Source organism: Maylandia zebra, linkage group LG10, assembly GCF_041146795.1.
Source record: "Maylandia zebra isolate NMK-2024a linkage group LG10, Mzebra_GT3a, whole genome shotgun sequence".
Lineage (NCBI taxonomy): Eukaryota > Metazoa > Chordata > Actinopteri > Cichliformes > Cichlidae > Maylandia > Maylandia zebra.
Window position 1 is genome coordinate 20,103,107 of NC_135176.1, and position 12,782 is coordinate 20,115,888.

Genomic DNA, 12,782 nt, shown 5'->3' on the forward strand with positions numbered 1-12,782 from the left:
TTCATCATCATCATCATCGTTTATTTATATAGCACTTTAAAAACACACAAGGCTGACCAAAGTGCTGAACAATAGAAACATAATAGATACCATAGGAATAATAAATAAGATAAAATAATAAACATAGCGAAAACAATAAAATACGAGTAAATACAAGTCAGTCAACCACTGAGTCAAAAGCCAGTGAATAAAAATGCGTTTTCAATCTGGATTTAAAAACCAGCACTGATGTCGATTGCCTAATGTGAAGAGGGAATTTATTTATTTATTTATTTATTTATTTATATTTAGCTAGGGACAAAACCTGAAAGTAAAATTAATGGAAAGGCCTAATGCATAGCCTAAGGTGGTGGCCAGTCACTTTAGTTACTTTAATTGTGTTTGATTTTACAAGTTTTATGGAATTGTTAGGTTTATATGAATGAGATGTTCTCCCGGCAGTGCGGATAAGCATAAATTCCCCTTTCGCCAGGCAAGTTATAGTAGAACAAAGGTGTGTTTTGTTCGTCAAAAAGACTGCTGTTTTTGGGAGGGGTTAGCAAACATTCCTATTAAGCATTTATATATTGGTTTAAGAAGTACATACTTCTCAAACCAATACTATTAGTATCCTTATCCTTGCGTGGACATAGACTATTTTCACTTTCATTTATTTATATTGTACATAGTATGTTTTAAAACTTATTTCTAATTTAATATGACACTTTGATTGCCTTTGTCTTAATTATATTTACACCTTATTTAAGGGGTTTCTCTAGTTCATATAAATATTTTAAGGGTGCATCTGTAACTAAACAATTTCTGATTCTGATTCTAGACCATGGTAAATCATAATGTGTTTCCTGCTGTGAAATTAGACTTGTATCAAGATACATAATGCATAGCATAAGGTAGTGGTCAGTCATTGAACCGTGACAATTAGATACTGGACAGTTCTAATTGTCCAGTTTTATTTTGAATATAGCTGAAATATTTATTATGGCATATATATATATATATATATATATATATATATATATATATATATATATATATATATATATATATATATATATATATACAATTCAAAGGATTGTATTTTAAAGTAACAGCTTTAGTCACTATAGCAACAAAGCCTCCTTTTTCAATTACGTCACTACCGGAAAGATTCGTGACGCCAGGAAGAGAGCAGCGGTGTGTGAGGCTCCCGCTGAATGAAATTGAACGGCCAACTCAGTTCATTCATTCAACTTTATGAGGAAATTTGACAGTGTGTGCCAAGCATTACATGTTAGTTTGTGCTACCAGGTAAGAGTGAGCAGACCGCGGAGCTCAGTCAGTTAATGTTCGCGAGCTGGCTGTTAAACCCGGCGTGTTTACATCGTTGCTAGTCAGTGTTAGCAACCTTGTGCTATAAATATCAGCATCAGGGACAGTCACACAGTGTCTGAGCTGATTAGGTGGCATTTGGCCGTTGTGTCTTGAAATAGCCAGACGTACCATCACCTGCTTAACAATAGTAATGTCCCGTTTGGCTCTCTGTTTTATCACAAGGTGCTCTTGTTTGTTTTAAGTCGAGCTCCAGCCAGTTACATGGTGGCATCCTAACACCTTTCCTTTGAATTTGCCCGTCTCTCCCTTTCTGCAAGGTGTGCGCGTGCATGTTATTGTTGCTGGAAATTTTTTGCTTAGGGTGCGCGTGCATACCTGACTTCAGCTGCAGTCGTGTGTATGTGTGTGTGAAGAGCACCGAAGAGTCATGTCGGTGTCGGTTATCATTAAGTGGGGAGGTCAGGAATACTTCATCAGTTCTCTTTCTGAGGAAGACACGGTGTTGGACCTGAAACAGTCCATCAAGACCTTGACTGGGGTCCTGCCAGAGAGACAGAAACTCCTGGGACTCAAGGTCAAAGGTGAGATGATGTCAATGATAAGTACCTGATTTTTGAAGTATTCTGATTCTGATTTCTGCGCTAGTTAGTGTAAATAATGCTATATGAAGTCCAATCCAAGTGTGAGACCAAAGGACATTTCATCTTGTGCTTTTATTTAATTGTGCAGTCTACATAAAAGACCCTCCTGGATGCTAATCATATTTAAAATAATCACCCCTACATCTAGCCCCAGGTCTATGTGCAAAAGTTTCTGTTTTCTCCACCTATCTGCAGGCTATTGAGTATATAAATTATTTTATTATATATATATAATTTTATAAAAGTTATGCATGCTCTTAATATGATTTTCAGAATTTCTCTCTATATATATTTTCTGTTCCTTTCCCTTTCATCTTGCCCTCAGGTAAACCAGCAGAGGATGAGATGAAGCTGGGCTCGTTGAAGTTGAAGCCTAATACCAAGATCATGATGATGGGTACCAGAGAGGAGAGTCTGGTAGGTGGATAGAGAAAATGAAAAAAAAATATATCTGGCTGGAACTATTATAGAAGGACTGTGTGCCTGGCTAGTGTTCAGGTTTACTAGACAAGAGAGGTGAGGGGTAACTTGTAAATAATCTGTTTAGTCAGGATTTTGGAATCAGCTAGCTTTGATTAATGGATCAGAAAATGGTTGTTTAGGTGAAGATCTGACAGCCGTTGACATTTTTGAGGGATATATGCTATGGGTATAATGTACTGACTGATACAGTTTTAACCGTGCACATATTTTGTTTCGTGAAGGAAGACGTTTTAGCCCCTCCACCAGAGAATGATGACGTTGTCAATGATTTTGACATTGAGGAGGAGGTCATTGAAGTGGAGAACAGGTCTGTCAGAATTTTAGAAATTGTTGAAGGAAACCTGTCTTTGTGTGTGGATGTGTGGGTGCATTTGAGAAACAAATATTGTTTTATGTCTTCAGAGAGGAGAACCTGGCAAAAATAGCTAGAAGAGTCAAAGAGTACAAGGTAGAGGAACTAAACCCTCCTAGAGAAGGCAAGAGGCTCCTGGTTCTGGATGTGGACTACACACTGTTTGGTGAGTTGATATCATCATGTGTCTCTTTAATAAGATGCTTTGCAAGAAACAAAAGAGGAGGCTTTGCAGTTACTGTCTGTTTATCAGCTGCTTGTTTTACCATGGACACCCATACAATAATACTGTGTGTGTTCAGATCACAAGTCATGTGCAGAAACGGGTCAGGAGCTGATGAGACCCTACCTTCACGAGTTCCTGACATCAGCCTATGAGGACTACGATATTGTAATTTGGTGTACGTATCTGTCCGTCTCTTTCCCTTGTCTGTGGCAGTGGTTCATTGCTTTTGTGTTAGAGTGTGGGGTTTTTGTATAAGTATGTCTGTCTAGTTAATTCCTGATGTTTTGGCCCAAATTGAGCATCTGATCCACCAAGAAGAACAAAAAAACCAACCAAAAAAGAGACTGAGCTCGCCCATTTTTGTAATTGTGGTAAATACCCAATTAAACGTCCAGTATGTGTTTGGAGAACCGCGTCCTCTCACTGAGATGCCTCTTGTGCTTGGGTGTGTGTAGACATTGTGTTGTGTTTAATTGTTATTTTTTTCTTTCATGATTTAATTCATTACTAATTAACACACATAATGTGTTTTCTCTTTTAAGCTGCTACAAGTATGAAATGGATTGATGCAAAAATGAAGGCAAGTACTTCTCTTATTTCTTTACCATTTCTTTTATTATCCTGTACATTTTGTTGCCAAAAGGTGGCAGTGTTAACCAAGTTGGCATACATTATATGAGTGTAGATTGATCAGAAGATAACACCACTGTGTGTGTGTGTGTGTGTGTGTGTGTGTGTGTGTGTAGGAGCTGGGAGTGACAGACAACCCTAATTACAAGATTACGTTCATGCTGGACAGTGGGGCCATGATTACGGTACACACCCCAAAGAGAGGAGTTGTGGAGGTTGGTACACTTGCTGTTTAAAATATTGGCCTGTGTCACTGTTGTGGTCACACATCAATGCTTTGGACATATCTTTCACAGAAGAAGAAATGATTTATAATATATTTGGATTTATTTTAGGTTTAAGCGTTATTCATTCTGGCAGTTAATGGGTCATTGAACATAACACTGCAAGAAAATCAAATTTGTATCCAATCTTAGTGTCATTATCTAAAGCCATAATCTAATTTTTGTTCAGCATTATTTCTATAACTAAATCTGAGCATTGATATTATAGAATATATCATAGTTTCAGAGGGAACATCTCCAAGAATTTAATGTTTGTCATACTGAATAACAGAAACACGCATTAGTATTGGTAGTATCTATTTTCAGATGATCCTCAAAAAGGCATTTTGGGTAAACTGCAAGCATCACATGACTGTGACAGACAGTTTCATGGTCAAATGTTAAATGGACTGGGACTTATACAGAGTTTTTCTGCCCTAACTGACCACTCAAAGTGCTTTTTCCTACAGCATCATTCACCTAATCACACACACTACAGTCATATTGTAGCAATCTCCAAATGTTAAATAGGAGGTTCTGTTTACTCAAGGAGTGAGTGAGAGAGAGAGAGCTACACATGTACACAACATGCACAAAGGTTTGGTTTTGAAAGTTTAAGGCTATGTTCACACTGCAGGCGAAAGCGCATCAAATCTGATTTTTTTGACCCTATGCGACACATATCCGATCATGTTATGACAGTGTGAACGGCACAAATCCGATATTTTCAAATCCGATCTGGGTCACTTTCATGTGTGGTACTGAATCCGATACATATCCGATGTTTTAGAAAGCGACTGCTGTTTGGACGGTCATGTCGCATTAAATCCGTCTTTTACGTCACTGACACAAGACAGACGCCAATTATCAGTGCCGGAGAAGCGCCCGATAAGACATCGCAAACGCTTCCTGGCCATCCAGCGTAGATGTCAGTGAAACTGTTGGGAAGACAACGTTGGAGAAACGTGAACATTTTATTTATACTGTATAATCTGCAGATTCTGACAGAAATCTGCAAGTATCCTTTGCAGCACCGCTCCTCTAAAACAGCAATAAGGATCATTATTAGGTGTCTTGCCCAAGGTTGAAGTGTCTTGGGCAAGACACTTCAACTGTTGCCTACTGGTGGTGGTCAGAGGGCCCGGTGGCGCCAGTGTCCGGCAGCCTCGCCTCTGTCAGCGCGCCCCAGGGTGGCTGTGGCTACAATGTAGCTTGCCATCACCAGTGTGTGAATGTGTGTGTGAATGGGTGGATGACTGGATATGTAAAGCGCTTTGGGGTCCTTAGGGACTAGTAAAGCGCTATACAAATATAGGCCATTTACCATTTACCATATTTACATTATTATGTAAATAACAAAATAACTTAAAGCAAAAATTGGGAAACGTAAAGTCCGAAGTCTTTATATTAAGGGTCATCAGTCAAACAATATTGTTTGGTCTGGGTCTAAACAGCGCGTTGTGTGTGACGTCTTCTTTTGTGCATGCGGGCCGCTTTGAGGGTTCACACTAGAGCACGTTTACTGGTCGCATTTTATTTGTAGTGTGAACGAGCAGACAAAAAAATCGGAATTGAGCATTAAGACCTGCAGTATGAACGTACCCTAACTTCCACCCTTTAATGATGTCATGAGCAACATGCCCTGTCATCTTAGCTGGTGTCATAAAGTCACTGCAGGTGGAAATTCCATGTGATGAGTCAACAATGTGAAACCTTGGATCTGGAAACCTTCACTGGTTTATAATTGGTGCTTTCACAAAGGATATGCACCACACTTGATACAGAAATTATTTTTTAAAAACCCTTCTTAAAATGTGTTACATTTTAGATAATGAAAAATAGCTTAAAGTAGTTTGAGCTGCAGAAATAAACAGCCAAAATGGAAAATACATCAAACCAGGTCAGGAAATTTGTTCTCATTCTGTCCAGGCTGTCCTTAGCCTGATGCTCCCGTTGATGCCTTTGAGCACTCTCTCAGAGCTCAATATCTGAGAATGAGTCAATAGATGATCATGAGTGTCGCAGCAAATTGCTTTTCCCCCCTCTAGTTTAGTAAACTGAGTAAAAGGGAAAATACATTTTACATCTTCAGGACCTTAATTTGTTTCATTGTACAAATTATTTTTTGAACATGTGAACGCAAATGCTGTTTCTCTATTTCACAGTTACAGTAGAAAGTGTCCAAATAATTTTGACGCAGAAAGAAATCACGAATAGAAGACGAGTTTGGTGGTAAAAAAAAATAGATATGCTGTCACTTGTTTCAACTAAACACCATGTGGTGATAACGCTCTTTGGAATGTACTTTTTTTGTTTTCTCCAGTGAATCATCAGACGAGATAAAACAGTCAATGCCTGTCTCTATTACTTGACATCTTAGGCATTAAGCTTGTCCAGCTTAGTTTGTCAGACTATGATATAGGCCACGATGTTGATGCTCAGAGCAGGTTATACACACACACGCGATATAAAACCCATTTCATTCACCATTTACCAAAGCAGGACTTTGGTAGTGCGCTTCAGATGATTTGGCTTAAAACTGCTGGAACAATTGAATATTAAAAAGAACCACCCCTCTGTACTTCAAGGGCCTGAAAAAAAGATAAGTAAATCATAGTATGAAGGTATAATTTTTCATAACTTCATTAAATAAGATTACTGTGCATGAAAACATATGTGAGTCTTGGGGTGTCAAATGGGAAGCACATATATAATATGGATTTGTCGTGAGGATAAATTTGAAAGACCCTCCTGGATGCTAATCATATTTAAAATAATCACCCCTACATCTAGCCCCAGGTCTATGTGCAAAAGTTTCTGTTTTCTCCACCTATCTGCAGGCTATTGAGTATATAAATTATTTTATTTTATAAGAGTGGTGATATCTCTTTGTCAGAGATTTGTCACTAGATAAAGTTGTATACACGTCGTGCTTGCTAAGTAACTACCGGTATGTAAATTCTCGGGAATGTTTCTGGCTTATGGTCCTAGGTGACATGTATCACATCGTTGTTGTTTGGGTTTTTTTTTGTTTGTTTACATTCTGGTAAGTCATTTAGCACTCTAGGTGTGACTGCACGCGCCGTGACGACATGTTGTAATGTGCTTGAATACCTCTTTTTCATGATGTTTGTGGAGGACATTTACTGCTTTGTGCAAACATCATGGCACTGATTTAATCTATTTTATGGCTTCCGCAGGTGAAGCCCTTAGGTGTGATATGGGGGAAGTACGGAGAATTTTATAACAGGAAGAACACCATTATGTTTGACGACATTGGAAGAAACTTTCTTATGAACCCACAGAATGGACTTAAGGTTGGTTAGTTCATACAATTATCTTGACCATTTTTCTCTTCTTTTGGTACAATAAACTACAGATCTTAATGAAGCTGTCTCTTTATTTGTTGTTGTGAATTTGTGTTAGATCCGACCCTTCATGAAGGCCCACCTCAACAGGGAGCGGGACAGAGAGCTGTATAAACTGTCTCAATACCTCAAAGAAATCGCCAAGCTTGACGACTTCAGTGGACTCAACCACAAACACTGGGAGAGGTACGCACTCATTGAAAAGCTAAACAGTATCATTTGCATAGTTGTAGTTGCATACTTCAAACCTACAGCACCTGCTAGACCTGAACAGCCATTTACAAGAAAATACTAGATATATTAAAAAATAACATCTAATGCCAACACACACATGAATCTTACTTAAATTTTACTTGATTTCAGATTATTTAAAGTATAAAATTCATCCTAAAAAATGCATCCAATTCTGGGGATAAATGAACACAATCTAAAGTAAGAAGGAGACTTTTGCATCCCAAGCAAAGAAAGTAACTGTGGTACTCAATGAGGAACTCACCAGTGGCAAGAAATTTGTGAAACAGTGTTGAGGTGTGCAGTAGGAATTACAGATGAGTTTAGGGTCGGGGTAGAGTTACATCAGGGATCAGTGTTGAGCTCTTTCTTATTTACAGTTGTGATGGAAAGGTTAAAAGGTGAGATCTCAGTGCAAATTTCCCCTTTGCACTTTGTTGTGTCCATTCTTAGCTTTATTTTTGTTATCTGTGATGCCGTAGGACTGTACATGGTTGGTTATTTCATCGACTGTTCAACTTATGATATAATTTGTTTGTGCTGTACATGGTACATGGTAGAGATGGCACGACACCACTTTTTAATGTCCGATACCGATTCCGATATCATAAATTTGATTTGGATATCTGCCGATACCGATATGAATCCGATATAGCGTATTTTGTAATCAATAAAACTGTTTTTTAATATAAATATCTTGCTGCATTTTGTATAAGTTCATACTCAAGTTTTAAAAAACAAGAGACTGAAGCTATTCTGTTATACCTGTATGCAAAAAATACACTCAACCCAAAACATTTTATAGTTCAGCAACACTGATCAATCTAATAAATTTAAACCTACACCATCCTCCATATTCTGGTATTTTAAAGAGTAAGCAAGCAAGGCAAGGCAAGTTTTTTTGTATAGCACAATTCAACAACAAGGTGATTCAAAGTGCTTTACAGAGACATTAGAAACAAAAACAATGATTTTAAATTGATTAAAACAAACAAACAAACAAAACAGTATATAAAATCAAAAATCAAAACAGGTAAAATCAGAACAGTAGATAAAATCAGTAGTTAAAATGTAAGTTTTGAAATCTAAGCTTAAGTGCGGATTTGGTGCTTCATTTAAATGCAGCTGAGAATAAGTGAGTCTTCAACCTGGATTTAAATAAACTGAGTGTTTCAGCTGATCTGAGGCTTTCTGGGAGTTTGTTCCAGATATAAGGAGCATAAAAGCTGAATGCAGCTTGTCCGCGTCTGGTTCTGACTCTGGGAACTGATAAAAAACCGGATCCAGATGACCTGAGGGATCTGGAAGGTTCATACTGGGTCAGGAGGTCACTGATGTATTTTGGTCCTAAACCATTCAGAGCTTTATAGACCAGCATCAGAACTTTAAAGTCTATCCTCTGACGGACAGGCAGCCAGTGTAAGGACCTCAGAGCTGGACTGATGTGGTCCACTTTTTGGTCTTAGTGAGGACTCGAGCAGCAGAGTTCTGAATGAGCTGTAGTTGTCTGACTGATTTTTTTAGGTAGACCTGTAAAGATGCTGTTACAGTAATCCAGCCTACTAAAGAGGAATGCATGGACTAGTTTTTCCAGGTCCTGTTGAGACATCAGATCTTTTATCCTTGAAATATTCTTGAGGTGATAGTAAGCTGATTTTGTTATTGTCTTAATGTGTTTTTCTAAGTTTAGGTCTGCATCCATCACTACACCCAAATTTCTCGCCTGGTTTGTGGTTTTTAGGTGTATAGATTGAAGTTCTCTGGTGACCTGTAATTGTTTTTCTTTGGCACCAAAGACTATTACTTCAGTTGTTTTTGTTTAGCTGGAGAAAATTGTGGCACAACCCAGTCATTAATTTCCTCAATGCATTTACCAAGAGCCTGTACAGGGCCTCGGTCTCCTGGTAACATTGTGATATATATTTGTGTGTCATCTGCATAGCTATGATAGTTTATTTTGTTGTTCTTTATAATCTGTGCCAGTGGGAGCATGTAAATGTTAAACAGAAGGGGTCCCAAGATGGAACCTTGGAGAACTCCACATGTGATACTTGTCTGCTCAGATGTGAAGTTACCTATTGATACAAAGTATTTCCTGTTTTCTAAGTATGTTTTGAACCAGTTTAGTACAGTTCCTGAAAGACCTGCCCAGTTCTCCAGTCGTTTGAGTAATATGTTGTGGTCAACTTAGTGGGAATATTAAGCAACCTAACTAATAGGGTTGCCAACTCCCAGCAAAAATATTCAGGAACCGCCCCCCGCCCTTAATTGATGTAATCAACTTTAATTTAATGCAAGTGTAAAACAAATGCACAGAAATCAATTATTTTTCTACAATATTTAAATAGATTCAACATCTTTCTTCAACAGAATTGCAGACTGCACAGATGGTACCTTCCCAAAGGAAAAAGTACTATAGCTTATTAGGGTGTATATTAGACTTATTAGTTACTATATACAATAATGGATTTCTATACATTTAATCAGATGACCACTTTTGTTGTAAGATTCAGATAATTATTTATTCAAAGTTTTTAAAGGACATAACAAAGAAAAGTATTTCTTTGTGGCCCCCTTTCCCTGTTAATGCCCAACCTGGCCCCCGACAAAACTTTGCTAGACCCGCCCCTGCACAGTTACCAGCCGTCAGCTACCTAGAAAAGGATCCTGGTGTTATTTGTCTCTCAGAAACAGTTCATAACTTCCCTTCAACTCATTCATGTCACCTAAAAGGTAAACCTGTTTTTCCATCACCTGTTCAGCTCTGATGATTCAGTAAGGACATCTCCTGGTTTCATCTTCATGTTTCCCTCTCACCACATATCCAAACGGATATCATGACCAGCAGCTTTTACAGCTGTGGCTCCAGCAAACATCAGCTGATACTACAAAGTTAATATTAAATACATTCTAACAACAGCTTATCACGCTTAAACGTGCTGCTGTTGTTTATCCACTGGTCTCCTCTTTGTAGCGCAAAGTGGGCGATAAACAAACAAGAAAGACAGGACTTGCGGCAGAAAAGCCAATCAGCTGATCATTGATCAGTTTCATGTTTGAAGTAATAACAGGAGAGGAAGGGGAAGTGAATGAGAGAAGTAGATGCAACTGTGCAGCAAAGACAGAATAACTCCAGCTTTGTGTCTATTTTTGAATTCTAGCTGAAGTACGGGACAAATCGCTTCCTTTTCACCTCAATATGGAACTCCGATGGCCAGTCCAGCTGTGGCTCAATACATCAGTTGTTAAGCGTAACGTGGAAATACTATGCAAACATTCAGGGATGAACTTACACACTTGCTTTGCTTCTGTGGGATAGTTTTCGCTGAGATGAAATGCCACGGTTAGGAAGCATGTAGCGAGGCTCCAAATGCTCCAACAGACCGCCAACAGGTCTCGCAGACAACAGCCGCTCTATCACGTGACAGATACTGCTCCGATGCGCCGAGCTGAGTTACGCCAAGTAGCACGTTTTGTGAGGTGATTTTGTGATACTTCGGATCGGATTACATTTTTTATTTTTCTCCGATATCCGATCCAGTAATTTAGGTCAGTATCGGACCGATACCAATACGTAATATCGGATCAGTCCATCTCTAGTACATGGTAAAGGCTTTAAATGTTCTTCCATTATGTAGTTACTCATTTTTAATGTTGTGTCCCAGTGTCATTTGTACATTTCCCCAAATCAACATGAACTCAACTGAATGTGTTTAAAATATGCGCTGAATGTGTGCCTGTTTGTTTCTGCAGGTACCTATCTAAGAGGCAGCACCACTGAGGAGGGACTATATTATCAGCGCAAAGACTTGGAGTGGATGCAACCAATGCATCATCCGCTTGTCAAACACAAGAACAAACATAAAGTCCTTCATACCAAACCTCACTAAAAGTCCAACATTAACCCGACAATTACACACAAGGTCAAAACCTCAGGACTGAGACGGGCTTCCCAGTTTATATATCTGCATGTTCTCTGCCTTCTCTTAGTCTGGAACATTTGTTTGTTCAAATATTGTTTACAGTTACTATCAGTGTGCAAGGTGCATTGTGGGAAAAAAAATCCTGTTTGAGACCACACTGATTTAATGTCACAGACTCCAGCTCACCTGTTTACTCATGGTGGTCAACAAGGGTTTAATATAGATAACTGAGGTCCACTATTTCCTGAAAGTATTCGAGATCTTTTACGCCTGCTTGGTATTTTAGATGGGTGAATAGTAGCAGATGTGTTAAGTTGATTACCAGTAAAAAAATACTCTATCAAGCCTCTCTGCTGTACCAAGTGAGTAGGAGAAGATACAAATCTAATTTCATTATAGTTAAGGTCAGTAGCCTGCCTTCAAAGAGACTGACCGCAAAAAGCTAAAGAGCGAAAAGAAACAAATAAGCAAAATGAAGTTACATAACCATTGAAAGTGTTTTCAGTATGCGAGGATATCCTGGTAATTTAACGTGTTTTTTTATGTAGTATTTGGATTGTCTGTTTGATTTGTAATAAATGAAGTGAAAAGTTGGAACGTCTGGAAGTTTTGTGAGCGTCAAACAAATAACAGCAGCCTGCACATGCAGACGTATGCAGCAATTCTAAAAACTACTGAGAGACCAAAATCTGTTGGTCTTAGAACTGGCTAGCTAAAATATTTCATCAAAACAGTGGCTTTAGTGAACAAGTGTGACACCATTTGTTACGTGTCTGTAGGTGGTCACTACAAACAGGCCTGTTTTTTGTTATTTACATTCTGTACATGCATATTACAGTCAGGCTTCCATGGCTGGATATTCATGTGCATACATGTCCAGAAACGTATTCATGTTTTTCTGTGCATGCTGATTCTGTTACGTCACAGGACGCAACACTCGAACGGACATAAAGCATAGGTTTTATTTCGTTGATGCTCGTGAGATCGTGACAGCTCTTCATTGAAATGTTTCTGGAACATCCAAATGTCAATGAACCAACTAAAGGTGATGAGAATACAAGAACTGGATAGCACATTTTTTTAATTGTGTGTTTTGTTTTTTTCTCTTTTGTAACTAAAGTGGGTTTTTACACATTTCACTACTTATTAAGGTGGGCCTCATTTTATGAAGCTGAAGCTCTGGAAACATAAGCTATATGATATGTCAAGCAGTCCCTGGAAATTCAGTTTCTTTTCATTTCTTGAGCTCTGCCTTTTTTGTGTGTTTTCTTCATTTCATCGACAAAATTGTGGCTGTAAATAGGAAAATAAACCTTTTTTTGTACCTCGCTTGCTTGTACTGTTCTACATTCCT

The 12,782-nt window shown here is 38.4% G+C and overlaps 1 protein-coding gene across 3 annotated transcripts; it reads left to right on the forward strand.

Annotated features, from left to right (window-relative positions):
* The first annotated feature begins 1,132 nt into the window (after positions 1–1,132).
* ublcp1 (ubiquitin-like domain containing CTD phosphatase 1) lies at positions 1,133–12,757 on the forward strand. Of its 3 annotated transcripts, none has more exons than XM_004550272.3 (11): positions 1,133–1,287; positions 1,629–1,892; positions 2,278–2,369; positions 2,657–2,742; positions 2,838–2,953; positions 3,090–3,188; positions 3,556–3,593; positions 3,760–3,858; positions 7,107–7,223; positions 7,333–7,460; positions 11,259–12,757. In XM_004550272.3, exons 2-11 carry the CDS (start codon positions 1,739–1,741, stop codon positions 11,284–11,286), a joined length of 957 nt encoding a protein of 318 aa, XP_004550329.1. In that variant the 5' UTR covers positions 1,133–1,287; positions 1,629–1,738; the 3' UTR covers positions 11,287–12,757. The 3 variants fall into 3 exon arrangements, with proteins under 3 accessions (XP_004550329.1, XP_076745417.1, XP_076745418.1); XM_076889302.1 differs by having other exon boundaries at positions 1,672–1,892; XM_076889303.1 differs by having other exon boundaries at positions 1,134–1,287; positions 1,806–1,892.
* The last annotated feature ends 25 nt before the right edge of the window (positions 12,758–12,782 follow it).

Excerpts from the sequence above, each read along its gene's own strand:
- ublcp1 (XM_004550272.3), top strand. The coding sequence starts at position 1,739 with ATGTCGGTGTCGGTTATCATTAAGTGGGGAGGTCAGGAATACTTCATC. Across the intron at positions 3,859-7,106 it reads CAAAGAGAGGAGTTGTGGAG|GTGAAGCCCTTAGGTGTGAT; the intron begins GTTGGTACACTT and ends TGGCTTCCGCAG. Across the intron at positions 7,461-11,258 it reads AACCACAAACACTGGGAGAG|GTACCTATCTAAGAGGCAGC; the intron begins GTACGCACTCAT and ends TTGTTTCTGCAG.